The sequence below is a fragment of the Temnothorax curvispinosus genome, unplaced genomic scaffold (genome assembly GCF_003070985.1).
Source record: "Temnothorax curvispinosus isolate PA1 unplaced genomic scaffold, ASM307098v1 QBEX01013447.1, whole genome shotgun sequence".
Classification (NCBI taxonomy): Eukaryota; Metazoa; Arthropoda; class Insecta; order Hymenoptera; family Formicidae; genus Temnothorax; species Temnothorax curvispinosus.
This window is the reverse complement of record NW_020223227.1, coordinates 207194-225558: the sequence shown is the minus strand read 5'-3', so window position 1 is coordinate 225558 and position 18365 is coordinate 207194. Positions and strand designations below refer to the sequence as shown.

The 18365-nt window shown below is 39.3% G+C and overlaps 4 protein-coding genes across 5 annotated transcripts in view; 3 read left to right on the top strand and 1 right to left on the bottom strand.

Annotated features, from left to right (window-relative positions):
• Nucleotides 1-601: 601 nt before the first annotated feature.
• LOC112463580 (uroporphyrinogen decarboxylase) lies at nucleotides 602-3061 on the top strand. The gene is made up of 7 exons (XM_025030035.1): nucleotides 602-894; nucleotides 998-1336; nucleotides 1468-1626; nucleotides 1763-1924; nucleotides 2103-2240; nucleotides 2348-2521; nucleotides 2731-3061. Exons 2-7 carry the CDS (start codon nucleotides 1040-1042, stop codon nucleotides 2869-2871), a joined length of 1071 nt encoding a protein of 356 aa, XP_024885803.1. The 5' UTR covers nucleotides 602-894; nucleotides 998-1039; the 3' UTR covers nucleotides 2872-3061.
• On the bottom strand, nucleotides 2978-7225 carry LOC112463578 (coiled-coil domain-containing protein 40). The gene is made up of 9 exons (XM_025030032.1): nucleotides 7138-7225; nucleotides 6200-6471; nucleotides 5469-6091; nucleotides 5046-5289; nucleotides 4511-4921; nucleotides 3917-4438; nucleotides 3551-3841; nucleotides 3324-3482; nucleotides 2978-3219 (listed from the first exon to the last, which is right to left on the bottom strand). Exons 2-9 carry the CDS (start codon nucleotides 6425-6427, stop codon nucleotides 2992-2994), a joined length of 2706 nt encoding a protein of 901 aa, XP_024885800.1. The 5' UTR covers nucleotides 6428-6471; nucleotides 7138-7225; the 3' UTR covers nucleotides 2978-2991.
• LOC112463579 (protein TAPT1 homolog) lies at nucleotides 7160-10256 on the top strand. 2 transcript variants are annotated; one of them, XM_025030033.1, is made up of 7 exons: nucleotides 7160-7516; nucleotides 8003-8157; nucleotides 8267-8364; nucleotides 8445-8785; nucleotides 8891-8988; nucleotides 9066-9281; nucleotides 9513-10256. In XM_025030033.1, exons 1-7 carry the CDS (start codon nucleotides 7327-7329, stop codon nucleotides 10092-10094), a joined length of 1680 nt encoding a protein of 559 aa, XP_024885801.1. In that variant the 5' UTR covers nucleotides 7160-7326; the 3' UTR covers nucleotides 10095-10256. The 2 variants fall into 2 exon arrangements, with proteins under 2 accessions (XP_024885801.1, XP_024885802.1); XM_025030034.1 differs by lacking the exon at nucleotides 7160-7516 and adding an exon at nucleotides 7564-7694.
• Nucleotides 10257-10983: 727 nt separating this feature from the next.
• Nucleotides 10984-18365, top strand: part of LOC112463582 (cGMP-dependent protein kinase, isozyme 2 forms cD4/T1/T3A/T3B) — a 38746-nt gene continuing 31364 nt past the window's right edge. Inside the window, exon 1 of the mRNA XM_025030042.1 lies at nucleotides 10984-11552. Coding sequence (XP_024885810.1) covers nucleotides 10984-11552 — 569 coding nt within the window. The remainder of the gene's footprint in view (nucleotides 11553-18365) is intronic.

Sequence of the window (18365 nt, the reverse complement as noted above, 5' to 3'; positions counted from 1 at the left end):
AATGGTCGCGTTCAGGGGTATCAATCAAACATGATTGGTTCTTACTCATAGATCCAACAGATTATACAAGGCGGCTATTTCAACAATTTACTCCGATATAAATATAAAACAGCTGAGAATAGCATTGGCGTAAGACAAAAAATCATCAAGTTATATATATATAATATATTTAAATATAAATTTTAGTAAACCGTATGATCTAACAACAATATTAATTACTTCACCCCTGATAAAATATGCGTCTTTCGAAACTCTCAAAATAAATCATCAAAAGGATCCGATAGTTTTGGTAAAAAACGTTGCTTGAATCAAAATTTCGAAAATTATAAAATAATTCCGATTATATAAGGCACCAGTGCATCAAATTTTGGCTGTGCAATTTTGCAGAATTTTCTATCAACAACTTTTCTGTTTGCAATATACTGCCATCGTTGGAGTAATAGATTTGTAGCTAATTTTTTTCTCCAGAGTCTTATATTATATATTTATTTGATTTTAAATATGCCGAAAATGTTCATTTACAAGACCTAAATATATTCATCGAAAGAACACGTGGGATTGGCTACCATAGGATCTCATTGCATAAGATATTGACGTAAAAAATGACTGGACGGCCATAACAACTGTAAACAGCGTTTTATTCTTTGTAATTGAACTTTTTATAATTTTGTTTGTCTTTCCTCCTTTTCTCTTCAACGTTTAATCGCGATACACCTATTTCATTTTAAGTGCAGAAAGTATAACATAGTGCAGCTACGAGGAACAGATCTGTCATCGTCGACGTCGTCGACGATAGCAATTATCATCAATCTTTCTTATTGAGTTCAAACGTGAAGTTGCAGGTTCATCAGCAAAGAATTATCGTGCACTTTGCAACAATTGAAACAAACTATTGTAAGTATTTTCTACGAGTTACCGTAATTGTAATCTAAAATAGGATACAAAATTTCGAATAGGATAAAAACAGTACAGTGAGGAATATTATTATGTTATTTAGGACGAAATAAAACTCAAGGAAAATCGCGAAGCGACCGGAGGAATGATCGAGCACAATTTTCCACCCTTGAAGAATGACCGGATTCTCAAGGCGGCACGCGGGGAGCCGGTTGACAGGGTTCCAGTTTGGGTTATGAGACAAGCTGGGAGGTACCTTCCAGAGTTTCAGGAAGTCAGAGCTCGGCACGATTTCTTCGCCGTTTGTCAGACTCCTGCGTTGGCATGCCAGGTGACCCTGCAGCCGATAGAACGCTTCGATCTGGATGCCAGTATAATATTCTCAGATATCTTGGTGATCCCTCAGGCGATGGGCCTGAAAGTCGAGATGGTAGCGGGAGTAGTGAGTACTCTTTACCAATCATACATACATATGTTGTTACATAACAGTCAAGTGATATTCACGATATTCATTAATATACTCTATATTCATTATTGTCTCTTTATTCTCTGTAAATAAAAAGTATCTGTTAGGGTCCAGTCTTGCCTCAGCCCTTAGCTGATCCCAATGACTTAGCACGACTTGTACGACCAAATGTGAATGAAGCTCTAAAGTATGTCGGAGATGCTATAACATTGACTCGGCACAAATTGGATGGTAGAGTGCCATTAATAGGATTCACTGGAGCTCCTGTAAGTATTTTAATATCTAAAAATCAGAATTGGTGTGAATATATTATACCAATTGAGAATTTCTTTGATATAAAGATCTTTATTTTTGCTGTTTGCTATTGTATATTACATATTAATGTAAAATAATTTGTTTTAGTGGACTCTGATGGGTTACATGATTCAAGGAGGAGGTAGTTCGACAATGGCAAAGGCAAGATCCTGGTTGTATAAGTATCCAGAGGACACGCATAAATTGTTACAGATGATTACAGATATTGTTGTGGATTACTTAGTAATGCAAGTGAAAGCTGGTGCTCAGGTATATAATTAAAGTATAATTTCTTTTTTTTTTAAGATCTCGTAGGCTGCTCATAGTGTACGTAATGTATGCTATAGCAGCACTGACAGTGAATCTCGGACCACATTCTTAGAATATGTTACGCAGTATATATAAGAATTACATAAATAGAAGGCAATAACATATCCTTTTTTTCAAGTTACTACAAGTATTTGAAAGCAATGGAGACTATTTGGATGATGCATTATTTACAAATTATTCTTTTAAATATCTGAAACAAATCAGCAAACGTGTACGGAACCATCTGAAAGAAGCAAATATTCCAGAAGTGCCTATGGTAAAATATTTTACATAGCTATCCTTAATCAGCAGGATTATTTTGTAAATCAAGATATAAAGTATATAAATAATATATTGAAATATAAATATATTGTCTGTTTCTAGATTGCTTTTCCAAAAGGTGCAACCATGAATTCCTTAAAAATTCTTGCGAAGGATCAGAGTTATGAAGTAATAGGCCTTGATTGGACCGTAGATCCTACAGAAGCCAGAAAACAACTTGGTCCTAATATTACATTGCAAGGTAATATGGATCCTTGTTCAATGTATTCTTCACAGGTATGTTATATCTTCTTTAAAAAATTGTACATATTTTTTATTTTAAACAATTATCTTATTATCATTTTATATGTAAAAATCTTGTATATAATTAAGAAGTAATATACTGATTACTAATAAAAGTAACTACTGTTGAAAGCAATCATTGATCTAGTAATATTTATCTATATATTACTAAAAATATTGAATATACTTATTGTTTTCCTTAGGATGAAATTGTTGATCGTGCACACAAAATGGTGTCAAATTTTGGTAAAACTCGATATATTGCCAATTTGGGACATGGCATTTTACCAGATACTCCGATTCCATCCATGGAGGCTTTTATTAAAGGAGTGCACTCGGCATAAGTATACGTTTTACAACCAAAACATTTTATTATGCATTTGTTATAAATAATTATAATTATTGTATAATTATTGTTACTATATTGCATTGTTTTAACTTTTCTTATAACAATTATTGCGATTTTATAGTATTTCTAATGTCAAAAGTATTTTTTGAATATTATTTTTCAATAAAGGAAAGTCTTGACTCGTCCGTTCCATTACATGTTTCAAATAATCACGAAGAATCTGTTCATTTTGGAATTCTTCACTTAGTACAGCTTCACTTTTGAAAAGCATCTTGTATCGGCCACTTTTAATGTCTTGTAGCATTTTAGCTTTTCGTTGTTTAAAAACTAATGCCTGCAAATTCTGCAAATAACAAAAGATTTTCTAATTAATAATGTTAAAATTGTAGGCAAATAGTAATTTTGAATCTTATGAAATTAAGGAAATGAATTATTTGCATTACATACGTGGTACTTAATAGCTTCTGTTTGCATAATCCCTTGATCTACATTTGGAATATCATCTACTATCATTTTCAATGCTGTTTGCGATTCGTTACATTTGCCTACTGTATCCTTTATTTGATTTTCCAACTCCATTATTCTATTTTCAGTTTTCTTCGTATCCTATAATAAACATTTAATTTAAAAATTTACATCGATCAAACTTATTGTTAGTGCAAGTTGGAATTTACCTTCACCACTTGTTTTATCTTTAACTTTTGATCGGCAAGACGTTTACGGAATATAACTTTCTGATTGTGTTGTCCTTTAGGATCTTTCTTAAATTTACTCATAACTTTGTCTAATATAATATCTCTTCGCGCAACACAAAACTCCATATCATGAATCAATTTTTCTTGCGCCCTACGCAAATGTGACAGGCGCATTTCCATTTTATGTATTTCACTTTTCATCGCTGTAATGTCACCACCGCTACTACGTTCATCTCTCAATCTTTTCACTGTTTCTTGCATTAACTGCACCTAAAAACATAAATTACAGATTATAATATTTTGCTTGAGACAGAAATATATAATGTTTGATATCTAAAATATTACTTTTTTCTCCCATGATAAACTTTCTTGTTGCACTGCATCTAAATTTTCCTTCAAAAGTGCTTTTTCTTCATACAACTGTTTTAAATCACTTTGCAGCTTTATAAGATTTAATTCTGCATCCTCAAGAGACTGTATTCCCTCGTTTTTCGTAATAGAATTTTTGTCTTCTAGCTCCTCCTTCAGTCCTTTTTGTATGACTAATTGTGTATTCATTTGTACCATTCTTTGTTGCAGAAGATTTAACATTCTCTCCATATTCGAGTCTTCCTTATTAAGCATTTCCAAAGCATGCTCTAGTTTCAAATTTTTCTGCTCCATAATCATAATTTCTTTATTAAGAAGATTAAGTTCTTGCAATTGTAAATCTCTCTGTTGGCTCAATGTAATCATATATCCTTCTTGGCGAATCCACAATTGCTGTGCTTTTTGATTACTTTGCTGAACTTCTTCTATATTTTTTTCCAAGGTTTTTATCTTCGTATTAAAAGGATTAACTTCTCCATTTTCCCTATGCGATAATATCTGAAAAAAGTAGTGTATAAGTTTTTAATATTTTTATATTCTAACAGGATTTTTAGTTAATAATTATCATACCTCCTCAATGGTTTTATTCAAGCAAATAACTTTCATTTGTTTCCTCTCAATTGCTATGTCATGCTTCTTGATTTCTTTCTGAATCTCATCTATCTCTTTTCCCTTTTTATTATTACTTTGCAAGAGCTCTTCTAATTCTACCTTCTCATGAGATTTATATGAATTAAGTTGTTCTAATTCCAATAACTTTTTGCCATATGAATTTTCTGTTTCTACCAATAACAATTCTTGTTCTTGCATTGTCTCTTTGGAATCTAATAATAATTTATTCAAATACCGCGCCGCTTTATTATGCGCAACTTTTTCTTCCAGTTTGCTATATATTGTATTTTCCAACTCGTTTTGCTTATTTAGAAATTTTGTAAATTCTTTATCAGTTTCTTCCTCTTCGTGTAACAAATATTGCCATTCCTGAAATATGGGATTATTATAGATGATAATATAACCACGTAAAAATAATGTTTATCGATAATATTATCATTAATAATTTAGTAATTATAAGTTTTTTAAATAAGTGTATTAACATTCTATATACATTATTAGTTAAATCGAATTCGTGTTGCTCCTGTTCACTAAACTTTGCTATTTTTACTAATTCAGATTCCAAATTATTGAGTTTATCATTTCCCATTTCCATCAATTTTGTATTAATCTGTATATTTTCTTCTATTCGTGTATGCAACAAGGTCAAATTCTCATTGTTCTCTGTTTCCTTATAAGTTTCTTTCTTTAATTTCTCTATTTCCGTATGTAATGTATTAAAAGATTCACATATTTTCCTGAAACAATATTCGCTGCTGCAGTCTTTCATTAGCAAGTGACGGTAGAGAAAAATTCACCGAAACATTATTTCTTTCTATCACAAAGTCACAGACGCGACTTAATTAGATGATACTATATTATTGTTTCTCATTACAATTTTATTCGAATCCTTAAAAATTATCGTGACATTACGTACTCACGCTCTGTGTTTAGTTGCTCATAGACTTTATTCCGCTTAGCGATATTCAGTACAACAGAATTCCAGGCGTTGCACAAATTCATGTGCTGCTTATGCAACGCTTCTAGATCAGCATTAACATCGGCGATCATCTGATTGACCTCAATTTTTTCTTTATTTTTCAACTGCAATTGCGTGTCCAAATTGGCTATCTCGGTTTTAATTCTCCACACTTCCTCCATGAGTTTATATATTATGCAGTCTTTCTGCTGTTTCTGTGCGATCAAATCTCGCTGAATTGCCTTATCTTTCTTTGACACCTGTTTGGAAATGGCCAAACTATTTTCGAGCTCCGTTTGCCATTCCGAGAATTGCGCTTGCAAAGCGGTAAGCTGCTCCAATTCGCGCACGAGATTCTCCTCTTTCTTTTTCTCCTCGAACAATTTGGCATGGGTAGTTTTATGAACATCTTTCGCATTCTTTATACACGTATCTTTCTGCTCGCGCAATAAAATCACATTTGCTATCATGTTTTGATACTTTTCAATTGTCGTTTGCTGCTGCGCTATTTCCTGTTGGGCGTAATACATTTGTAAACATTCTGCTTCGCGTTCTTTCTCCATCGCTCTTATATTATCCTCCTGAAATATTTGTAAATAATATTTAATGGTAATAATTAACACATCTTTTTGTTTACATGGATTAGATAGATCTCTAAAGTCTAGAAAAATAAAGGTTTCGATATTTACTAGTTCTAATATTTCGCTGTTTAACTTATTGTCGACGCGAGTAAGATGCTCTCGCAGAGCACTTTGGAATTTTTTCATCAAGGAGTCGTCGGGATTCAGAACATTTGGCACGTCCAAAGACTTGGTGTCTATCCACAACTTCTTCATGACTTTGGTCCCCGGCTGTTCCATATTCTTGGCAGTATCACGAGATGGGGCGGAAGCGTCGCTCACAGTCAAGGTATTCATTGTGAAATGCCGTATCGCACGGTTCTTTGTAAAAAGCTTCTATCCTGAAATCCATACACCTTGACTTAGACTTGTGTCAGACTGCATGTTGTTGATTCAAATCAGATTCGTAGCTAAGGAGGTATGACATCATCATGACAGTCGATACACAATCAATATAAGCTAGACTTATTTAAATAATAAAAATTAAATTGTATATGTGTGTGTGGCGATCACATATACATATAATATACATGCATCTTTAATTGTGTGATTTTTATTATTCAAATAAGCTCTGTTTTGTTATATAAAGGTACGAGTAACTGTATTGAGATAAAATGATAATTACATTAAAAGATAATAAATACACGCACGTAAAATATTTTGACAAATATATTTGTCTTCGCAAAGAATTTTATCTTAATTATCGGCGGTTGATAATCTAAACTCCGATAATACGCGATAGGGTATACAAGAATATAAATTATCGACGGCCATAATTCGAAAGAATCTTATAAATACAATATGTCAACACAAAAAATAGAGACAAACGATTTTGATCAAGTGGTTTGATAAAGCTGCATGAAACGGATCGGCGCGAATTATGAGAGAAACGGGTTCCTGGCTCGACATTACGCAAGCATCATCACTCATCAGGCGCTGTCACCGTCGCGCGTGTCGTGTGACGCGCGTCGCCAGAGTCTCCGCGCGCTCTCTCTCTCTCCGCTCACCGCTGGTGTTGTTGAGTTGTTGTGACAGTTCGCCCGGGGACCTGGGGAGCAGTGCGGCATCAAACGGCGTTTCAGTCGTGGGCAGTCGTGGGACGGGATGCGGCTACGGTCGTCTTGAGAGATCACGCGGGCTGGTAGAATGACCGTACGTTGCGCGGACGCTCGTCGAAGGTAAACATTGCAGAAACGATGCAGAGCGCGGGTGTCAGCGATGGGGACACGGAGCAAAGTTGGCCGGAGAAGAGGACGATCAGATTCCGCGCTACTGGCAAGTCCGAAACTCATGTGTCATCTCACGACGGGCGCGTGGAAAATGTGGATCCCACGCGCTGCAGGCCGCAGTTATCCGACGGGCAAGATGCGCAGAAGAAGAAGCAGCGTAAGTGCCACCCGCGATTGTCTATTTACTTGTCCGGGGGGAGGGGAGGGGCAGCGTTTTTTCGCGCGGCGGTGGAACGTGTGTGAAACAGGAGAAAAAGAAAACAGTGACACACACGCACGTACGCCTCGATAGATTAGAATGATTAGATAAGATGGCACCAGTCACCCGCGCAAAGGTGGCGGCTTTTTCTACAGAATGTATTTATCACAAACTATGCAGAAGGAAAGAAACAAATTTGAAACAATTTTTACAAACTCTGGCTCAGGGTTTTTCTATATTTATATATATGCTATAAGTCTTGCTTTTTTATATCGCTATTTAATAGCTCGACTAGCTGTTATTAGTGACTATTGAGTAGTATAACTATATTTAGCTGTATATATAGTATAACTATAACTATTAAGTAGTAGCTGTTACTAGGAGTTTGCACAAATAACGTTTTATATTTGCAGTTCAGTTGATAAATGTATTCCGCTTTTCCAGGGGTATCGTTGATGCAATTCTTAAGGACAGAATTAACGAGGGGTTATCAGCTGGAGCACGATGAGGAGAGATTGTCCGCGAGAAGGGAGAAGGTTTACTCGTTCATGAAAATTCCTCGGGAGGTGGAAAATTTTATGACGTACGGGTTCCTTCAGGTACAGTGATGCATAATGCTGTCAGGAGGATAGAACTATGGCTAACATTTTTAAAAATAATCTATCATATTACATGTTACATGTTTTGCTGTTTTTTTTGTCATTGCAGTGCGCTGATTCTTTCCTATTTTTGTATACGTTTTTACCGTTAAGATTCGCAATGGCTTTATGGGCAGTGATTACAAGGCCTTTACGACACTACCTAAGGTATGCGAGAGATATTTGATTTAGAGCGAAATATATATTTGGTTACCGTGAAATTTTAACCACGATCTTTCGTTTCGTAGGAGCGAGAAAGGTCATGCAAAAAGTACCGAGAGATATTTGAGATCGGCCGAAGTGTGCGATTTGTTAAAAGGAATTGTAGTGCTGGGTTGCTGGGCAGCAACCTGGAAGGTGGATACCTCCATGATGTACCATTTAGTTAAGAGCCAATCGGTTATAAAGCTATACATATTTTATAACATGTTAGAAGTGGGAGATCGTCTTTTCAGCTCTTTCGGGCAAGACACTATAGACGCCCTGCTTTGGACCGCCAACGAGCCACGATCGCGTCACCCGAATGATTCTACCCGTACGAAACATTTCGGTACATTGCCGCATCTCTTGTTTGCCGTCGTTTATGTGTGTATCCTTTGTCTAATTACGTTATTACGATTAATTCGACGACGGTCGAGAGATAGGCTTAAGCCGCAACAAGATATGTTTACACCTTGACTGCTTTCGCACAAAGTTTTTCATAGTACATTGGTGTTACTCCAAGCGACGACGTTAAATGTGGCGATCAACAGTAGTAATAAAGCGCTTCTCACAATTATGATGTCCAACAATGTAAGTGCGTTAGAAAAAGTAAAGCAGTCGGATGTTTTTGTATCAAGTATTTCGTATTTCACACAGAGTATTTTTAGTTTGTAGAACTGAAGGGTTCTGTCTTCAAGAAATTTGACAAGAACAACTTGTTCCAATTATCTTGCGCCGACGTCAGAGAAAGATTTCATCTCATTATACTGCTCCTCGCAGTGAGTCTGCAAACGATGAAAGAGTACGCGTGGCACAGCGATCGTCTTGCTGTCTTGCTACCCGATTGCGTGGCGCTATTGTTGGCAGAAGTTGTCGTCGATTGGGTTTGTACCGTAAAATAAATTGTACATTATGGAGGCATATGTGAGCGAAAAAAAATCAGATCGGAAATCGAATCAGATTATTCCTACCATTAAATTATTTGCATCATTCTTATCGATAATTTCTCGTTCGCTTATATGTTTCAATCGTCGCTGCCTATATTTGACAAACATTGACGAACCTTGTGCAAATTGTACAAATCATCGCGCTAATAACATTGTATTTCCATAAAGGTGAAACATGCGTTCATCACACGTTTCAACGAGCTGCCTTCCACCGTCTACAGGGATTATACCGTGAGCTTGGCCTACGACATGGCGAAGGCACGTCGAAAAAAAGCATTCACGGATCCCTCGGACCTAGTTGCGCAGCGAATGGGCTTCATACCTCTTCCTCTGGGAGTCGCCATGGCTCGCGTACTGTGTACGACCCTGACGCCATCCGCGAGACCCGCTAATATCATACTTCTATTATTAGCTTATCTTATATTAGTATCTTTTCGCATATTGAATAGCCTAATCATTCTTGGAAAGGCGTGCGACATAATGTCGTCACACCCGCGACCTGACAAAGATGTTACCGCGAAGTCTCCGTCAAAGAATCGTGCCAACAGTGTCGACATGAAAAATCCAAATCTTGGCATGGCTATTTTCTCAAATAGCGCCGTCAGCTTGAACAACGTCTGTTTGAACGAGGCGTTTCTGGAGCCAGAACAGACTGAGAAAAATGAGAAGCATCAGTGTAATTTCGACGAGCTCACGAACGTTACGAAAACCGTGCTAAGGACAGGAAGCGAACCCCTCCTTCCGCAATGACAAATCTCACTAGCATAATTGAAATATAATGATTTTTTATTTATAAATTGTACATATTTTGTTGTACATATATGTATACACGCACAGGTACTATATCGACGCTTATTTTGCAATATTTGTATAAGGCTTCTATGTAAGAATAATAAATTTGGTTACCATTTATTATTAAGTTTTATTATCAAACATATGGTTATCTATATAATTATGTAAAATATTTTTTCCGTAAACTTTTGGTATTAATATAAAAGATTTTTGGTATATTCAATAATTTTTAGCTTAGATCTTTGATCGTAACTTTTGTCGACACCTCGAAACTAAGAAAAGATGAAAAGTTATAAAAAGATATTACATAAATAATGTTACATAAAATAACTTTTTCCTCTTTTGCCGTGTCGACGATCGAGCAAGAAGTGCGCTCTCATTCACGGAGATGCGGCAATCGGCACATAGAGAATCTATAATACTTGACTCCGAAGTTCGTCGCGTTTAGTCAACGAGCGCGCGGCGCGGCGAGTAGTCTCCCCCTCCTTCACGCCTCACCGTCACACCACCGGTCCTGTCTCTCTCTCCCTTTCCCTCTGGCCGTCCTTTTCTCTCCCACTCCGGCCGGCCGCTCGCTCTCTCTCTCATTCGTCCGACAAACGAGCACCGACTCGAGCACGCTGCACGGGGCAGGGGCACGGGACGTCACGGAGGACGGAGGACGGAGGCGGTGGAGGACGTCGGAGCGGAGGTCCGCCGCTCTTCGGCGAGCGCGAAGCAAATCACGCGAATTCGCGGCGCGATAGTAACGACCGACGACGTCGCCGTCGGGTCCCGGTCGCGACGCTCCTCGCGTATGGGTCCTCCTCCATCACGCCCCACGGCCACGGCAACTACGGCAAGTTGAATGGACGAGGGTACGAAATACCGAGTGCCCATCGGCGACGCCTGCGTGTCTATGCGCGTGTGCTTCGACTCGCTGTGCTTCTCGTCGTCGCAGCAGCCGCTCGCCGACGAGGAGGACGCCGGCGCCGCCGACGCCGCGACGCAGCTTCCGACGGACGGCCGCGGCGCCGCGGCCGTCGTTAGCGGCACCAGCAGCGGCACCGTCGTCGCCACGACCGCCACCACCACGCAAGTCACGCAAGTGCCGCACATCATCGGTGCGATCGGTGCCGGCGGCGGAGGCGGAGGTGCCGCGATCGTCGGCAGCATGGGCACCCTGAGGGAGCTCCAGGAGCTGCTGCGCGTCAAGGACGAACGAATCGCCGAGCTCGAGGCCGTCGTCTGTTGCCGCGACGCCCAGATTCAGGAGCTGCGCAGCCACCTGGACAAGTTCCTGAGCGTGCTGCCCTTCAGCGCGGCGCCGCCGCGCACGCCGACGAAGCCGCGGACGAGGGACCGTGCTCAGGGCATATCCGCGGAGCCGCCACTCCAGGAGCTCGCGCCTCTCGCGGTGGTCGACAAGAGCGACAGGTTGGTATACCCCGCACGACCCACGACACTATACACCACGCGCCACTGTTTTTCTGCCTGTTCAGCCTGTTGCTCGTCGAGTTGTTGCTCGCGCGGCGCGCGCGCCCGCGCGCAACGTCCTTACCTTTTTTTCTTCTTCTCCTTCTCGCGCGCGCACCTTGCGCGCTCCTCGAATTTCCCTAATGAATTTAAATAAGCAGCATAAATAAGCAGCATAAGAGCTATTTTTAACGCGTCGAACGTGCGGCTGTCGCGCGACAGCCTCGGCCTCGCTATAACGCCGCTCGTTTTGATATACCCGCATGAAATACAGCCGAAAAGATGCGGGGAATTATATACATCGGGACGCAGGACGTGTTACATCTCGATTTTGGACATTGCGTTGTCCAGGGACGATCGGAATCGCGCGATATAATTTCGATAAATGCGAATTTTCTCGCCAAAGCGATCCTTGACGCGTTTTCTTTTGCTCGACGGTTATTAAATCCCGAGGGAGTCGTTCGCGATAACGATATTGACGATTGTAACCCGCCGGCCTCAATCTTCGGCATTTAACACCTTCGTTCTTCATTCTCGCCGCTGCTGGTCGCGTTGTCTACATACATGTCAACGACTTTATTTGTCACTTATGCGCGATCGCGACCCGCGCGCGCGTGCACCGGCCTCGCGACGTGCGCGTCCACGTTCGCCATGTGACCCGTCCTCGTCGTCGCCGTCGCCGCGTGCGTTTTTCACGCGGCTCGAGGGAACCCGGGAACCTTTCTCCTTCGCTCTAAAATCGCGCTTTCGCGCCTCGCTGCATGTGTGCGCCAAAGTATAGACACTTTCGCTCGCGGGCGTCCGATTATTTCCGATCGACCTTATCTCCCCCCGATGCTTCGCGAGATAAGTCGACGCTACATCTCTCCTCCGCTTATCTTTTAATCGACAATATCTCTCGTTAAATATATCTTTGTTTCCAAGTCTTCGAATTAAAAGTCTATCAAATTGAGATATAATTGTGAAGAGAGGGAGGCGAGAGAGAGAGATAGAAAAACTAACTGAACAAGGGAATTTCCCGATTTTTTTGCACCTAAAGCGTCCTTGGCGCGTCAAAATAGCTTTCAATTATCGATTAGTGTCTATTTCTATCGATGCAGATTAACTTTAATCTCGGGTCAATTTACTTTTGATCTTTTTCTAACTCGTAGAATTAGAAAAAAGATAAAAAGCAAATTAAACCGAGATTAAAGTTAAATCTATATTGGTAGAAATGACATAGGACTGAATCACGCTCTACAAAACGTCATCATTACGTTAAAAAAGGCCAAGTCGAACTTGTCACGTTTCTCGGATTCATAAATCCTGCGTTGAGGTAATGATGACATGACGGTAACAATTACGTGACGTTACTTTTGAATTTTAAAAGACGTCGCGCGACGCGCCGACGATCGAAACGACTTCGTTGAATTTTTAGTATCTACACCCAGGAGGGAGAGAGAGGGAGAAAGAGAGATTGTTTGTGGGCGTAATGTATTTGTTTTATCGTCAATCGTACATCGCGGTTTACGAGGGGATCTTTCCAGTCGTATCGCGGGCGCGTTTCGTGCGCGGGCATCGTAATGTTCGGGCCGGAGTAAATCACGCCGCGCGCCGCCGCCGCGAACAGTATATTTCGTGAACTTCGTTTAAATCGCGTAAACACGCTTTAAAACGAGAGTGGATTCGACGATCGGCACACGAGCGCGTAAACGTAAACAGATCACGTGAAGCATGAATGAGCGTGGAAGGAGCGGAAACGAGCAACGTCGGCGCGTCGATTGTTTGTCGATACTCCGACCGATGCGGATTATTTTCGTCCGAAATTAAAGCGTCCCCGAACGCGCCGCGATTAGAGGAGAAAATGATAACGACGATTGTCGCGATTTCGTTGCTTATTTCGTTGCTCCTTTCGGCGCTCGCGTTGATTTACGGGAGCGTACGCGCGCCTCGATACGCGCACGTGTAGGTGCGTAGGTGTATTTGACACGTGGCGCGGGTATTGGAGCCGGCGCTAGAGGTTGATCGCGCTCTCGGCTTTTGCGGATTTACATTCCCCGCGAACGAAGGCGGCGGTGCCGACAGCGGACTTCTATACAGGTTTATGCGCCATATAGAAAGGTGGAAATTAGTAACGCAAATGTCTTCTCCTGTGAGAAACTTGTGCAATTGACATTTAACCCTTCCCCGGAGTCTTTCTTAGACATATCAAATTTAAGAGGTGGATAGATAGATAGATAGATGCAAAGAGAGATTAAGTTTTATTTAATGTACACAAACGTGAAAAATTAACTTTTTGCATAATTTATTTCAACTCATACTGGATTTTATAATGATTAATTTCAATTGGTTGCGCATCTTTAACAATCTGGATAGATTGCAACAATCTAGACAATAAAATCACGACAGAAAATCGAATAACAAGGAACTAAGCTTCCAACAAAAAATTGCAGCGAATTTTGATGTAGGTGTTGGCGATATTTCTCAATTTTATCTTTTGTTAAAAAAAATCGCATTTTATCTTTTAAGTCGTTGAGAATAAACCAGATTATTTTATCATTATTAATTAAGTGAAATGTGCAACTTGAAAGAACAGCTCTGTTTGAAAATGATATAACGAGCTTTTTTACAATATTTTTAAAAGAGGATAATTTATCGAAAATAAACAACATAACCATATAACGATAGACATTAGACCTTAGTCGTTAGACATTAAAAAAGTCGGTTTATTTAAATAGGCCTGGCCTTAGTGAACGCGACTGCTCATATCGCAATTATCTCTTTCATTGGATGATTCCAATGTGTGCCATGGGAAACAAATGTTGCGTGGCATGTAATACTCGGAGTTTCTTTGTCGGTAAAGTCTAATGGCGGTTTGAACTAGGACTAGGGGGCGATTGCACGTGTTCCACAAATAACGATCTATTATGTAAACGCTAGAAAAGAACCATTTTTAAATTTGTACGTCACTTTACATAACAACGGAATATTGCCTAACGACGTAACCACAAAGAACTGAACTTGCAGAAGCGTAATGTATAACGCGTATAGAAATATTGTTGAAAGTTTGAATTTTTTTTTATTTGTTCATCGTAGTATCTATTGTATTTTTGTTGTTGCTTCGCTATCAAATATTTCCTGTAGGAAATCTCTGCACTGACACGCATTCTCGCCTTATCGCATTAAAATTCCGAGAAATACGTAAAGCTTTATCTCCTCAATCGTTCCCGCGAGGAAGCGAAAAAATGTGCTAGCGTCGTGGAAGATGCGTCTTCTGTTGACGACAATCGAAATTCGATTCCGTCGATTTAAGCGGAGCGAAACGAGAAAACGCGAAGCACAGGTCAGTAACAGGAGCTAATTTTAAACTCGTTGCCGCTCATTATGCAAGTCCTTTCATCACCGATCAATGCGTGCATTTCCTCTTATCGCGTGTCGATTCATGGCAAGGGCGTGGTTGAACGTGATCAATTAAATAACTTTCGAAGCTCGAGCTTATACTGCCTCCCATCTATGTGCCATTAAACGTTTTCCAACGAATTACAAGATAGATAATAAAAATATGAAATGACTATTTTTTACGAGTCTTTAATCTATAACATTAGATATTACATTTTATGTATTAGAAATATTGTATGTATCGTTATTTTCAATTTTACATTTCCATTCTAGTAACGTAATCTCAAATTATACAGATATCGTACTCCAAAAATTATCATGTTTTTTTTTAAAGAAATATCAAAATATTATATCTGACATTTTTATTTTTATTTTACGATGCCGTATATCTGTTTTTATCGCGAAAATATTTCGAGCTAAATATTTGTCACTTCAATTTCATCTCCTTTATAACATTTCGATTTCATTACCATATCGTATATTAAAAAAAATTCTTTTCAAACTGAAAAGGGGCGTGTATTAGAAGGGAAAGTATAGGGTGGAGAAGATGACATTAACACACACCTGTTGCGCCTTAGAAGCAGCCGATTGCTTCACGCTCATTCCTTTCACCTATATTGCTTTGCTATATTTCAAAGTTGGTCTTAGATAAAAGAGGTCTATCTTTGACGGCCTTATCCATTGCTATACCACATGACAATATCTCGCAATCCTAAGCGGACACTTTCTATACAACTTTACCTGTTGCAGATATAGAGAAATATTTTTTATGTCGCCGCGAAAGTTTGTGTAGTATTACGAAAAGTTGAAGTGATGAAAATTAATCCGACTGGCCGCGCAATTTCAGCACAAATTAGAACAAAAAAATGTCTTCGTCGATCTTCGTCGATTGATAAATACACCTTCGACGATATAAACGACTATTAATGCGAGGATTAGCGTGCCGTTTAAACAATCTTATTATTAGCGAGGTAATCGCCTAACCGTGTACGTATTGAACGTAACGTTACTGCATAATTGCGGCGATAGAATAGTCATCCTACGTAGCGCATTGTGCGTAGTTCAGTGTTGCGTTTGTATCAGTGTAATTACGGTTGCACAATGCATGGCAGGATGCTTAAGAGTTTTCTAGAATTTAAAAAGCTCCGTGCTATTTATTCTTCAAGCGAATACGCTACGAGTATTCTAAATATAACTTCTCGTTGATATAGCCTTGTTCTGAGATCATTTTTCACATCGTAACGTATCCTTTTTCCATTTTATGTATGTCTACAATTCATTTAAAATCGGTGAAATTAAGAGCCTATAAATACAATATCTGCAGGAATCTAACGTGACGTTATTAAAGTGAAATGAGATATGACAAAACCAAAATATTATAAATATAGACACAGAGCAACAATTACTCTGTGCCTGGCATCATAATAAAAAAGTTTTTAAATGATTCTGAACCTATAATTCATTGTATAATTTGTGTTCGAGGAGATCAAATTTAATTTAAGATATTCGAAAAATTTCATGTTATTCCGGTTTAAGCATTTAAATTAGCTGAGTGTTTAATCAATTTCGTTTTAGTCGTGTTACATATTTTTCATCTTATATATTTCACCTCAGCAGCGCCTCAGCAGGTTAAAACTTCATATCACGTGATATTTAAATGAGACATACGCATTTAGACAAAATTGGGCAATAGATACCCGCATATTCCAAGCTTGTACGCGAAGTATATTATCTCAAACAAGAATCTCGCGTACGTATCGACATTTAATGGTTGCGGGCGGAGTCACGTTACGACGAGCTTCCGGGCCACCCGGTGTATATGAGATCTCGGTCAACCTTCTATTATAAGAAAACGTCAAAACGGGTGGCAGATAAGCTTATACGCGATGCAGGCGCGTTGCGTGCGCGTACGCGCGTGTGCGGAAGGTTACGCGCGGGTCGATCTGCCGCCGAGATAAAATCGGAATATCGCGGATATAATCGGGCGATTATTCATCGCGAATACGTTTCCCGCAGACGCGCGTAGATAAAAAGAAAAGAGCATAGCTGTTGCTGCCTGCCTTCATTCCGGTTATTATCCTTGCCCGCGCCGGACCCCGCTCCCGAGACGGCCGATAATGCCAATGGGCCTCAAAATAGCTCCTCGTCACGGTTTAATGGGGCCCGTTCGCCGCGGCTCGCGAATACTTTATACTTTTGCTGCGCCGTAGTTTCCATAATGAAAACGCCAAGACTGCCTCGTCGAGGCTCTCATCATCATCCCGATGCACGATGCGAGGAGACGCGCGTTTGACTTTGGCTGCGGCGTATTACGAGACGTATGAGGTCTATAATTGTGAGACGTCCTGTACAGAGAGCTTCGTTTGATGTCTTTTACCGGGAAGGGACATCTTGAATTACCATGTGAACTATTCTGCGTTTAAATGGGTTTTCGTCATGGTCATTTATATCTCTTGGACATTTATGTTTCTAAGTTGTCCTTTTATCTTTTCGGGCGCGTATGTGTGTATACACATGGGTGTTTGTTTTACTTATTTTATGGTTTCCAGACTTGCCAAAAATGACTTACGTAAAACGAATTAAATTGATGTAGAAAATTTAAAGAAGAAATCCCGACATTGATATTATATTATAAACCGTGTGTGCGTAGTTATTTTCAGATTTTGTTTGGAAAATTCAACGAATATTAATGTCGGCGGATAACATTCGTGCATTACGTTTTATGTTATCTCTTTATGCATTAGCCTTATTTTTTTATCATAATGTAATTCTTTTCGTTGCTCGTGCATTTTTTTATCATATTTATGACCTATTTATATAACGAGATTAAGATTCGCGATTTCAAGAATTTTTTTTGTCAAACAGGCTGACGTTGCGGTTTCCTTGTTATAATCGCGCTTTGGAACGTGTGAAACGCAGCATATATTTTCCCACATATGACGCATAGAGTCTACGGTCAAATTGTAAATAGAATATCATTTCGCCTGCAGACGAAATAATTATCTGTAGGAAAAAATATTAAACTCATTTCTAAGGGTATTAAATATCTAAGCATTTTAATATATCTATTATCTTAACTTTTTTGTCTGCTGATCCATTAAGGATTCTAAAAATATTGTATTTCTTGCAATTGTAATTTTCTAATTCTATAAGCCGACAAATCTGAAAACTGAAATCTAATCGTCTTTACGGTCCACGTACAATGACGCAACATATGGACGTTATTAAACGCGCTCATTAATATACGAGCGTTTTTTATTGATACATACATTCAATGAGCTTTACTTATCTCCAGATAAAAAAAGAATGCACCGTGCGGCGAATGTTTCGTGACTCGAAACGCGACTCGTCGCGCTCTCCGATTAATAATTAGAGAAGATTAATTTAATTTCCTAC

Bases quoted from the DNA above. Each gene is read 5' to 3' on its own strand.
- LOC112463580 (XM_025030035.1), top strand. From the start codon at position 1,040: ATGATCGAGCACAATTTTCCACCCTTGAAGAATGACCGGATTCTCAAG. The intron at 2,241-2,347 runs GTAAAATATTTT...GTCTGTTTCTAG, and splicing joins ATATTCCAGAAGTGCCTATG to ATTGCTTTTCCAAAAGGTGC. The intron at 2,522-2,730 runs GTATGTTATATC...TGTTTTCCTTAG, and splicing joins GTTCAATGTATTCTTCACAG to GATGAAATTGTTGATCGTGC.
- LOC112463578 (XM_025030032.1), bottom strand. From the start codon at position 6,427: ATGAATACCTTGACTGTGAGCGACGCTTCCGCCCCATCTCGTGATACT. The intron at 5,290-5,468 runs GTACGTAATGTC...ATATTGTTTCAG, and splicing joins CAACTAAACACAGAGCGTGA to GAAAATATGTGAATCTTTTA. The intron at 3,220-3,323 runs GTATGTAATGCA...TGTTATTTGCAG, and splicing joins CAGAAGCTATTAAGTACCAC to AATTTGCAGGCATTAGTTTT.
- LOC112463579 (XM_025030033.1), top strand. From the start codon at position 7,327: ATGCAGAGCGCGGGTGTCAGCGATGGGGACACGGAGCAAAGTTGGCCG. The intron at 8,786-8,890 runs GTATCCTTTGTC...TTTCGCACAAAG, and splicing joins GTTTGCCGTCGTTTATGTGT to TTTTTCATAGTACATTGGTG. The intron at 9,282-9,512 runs GTTTGTACCGTA...ATTTCCATAAAG, and splicing joins CAGAAGTTGTCGTCGATTGG to GTGAAACATGCGTTCATCAC.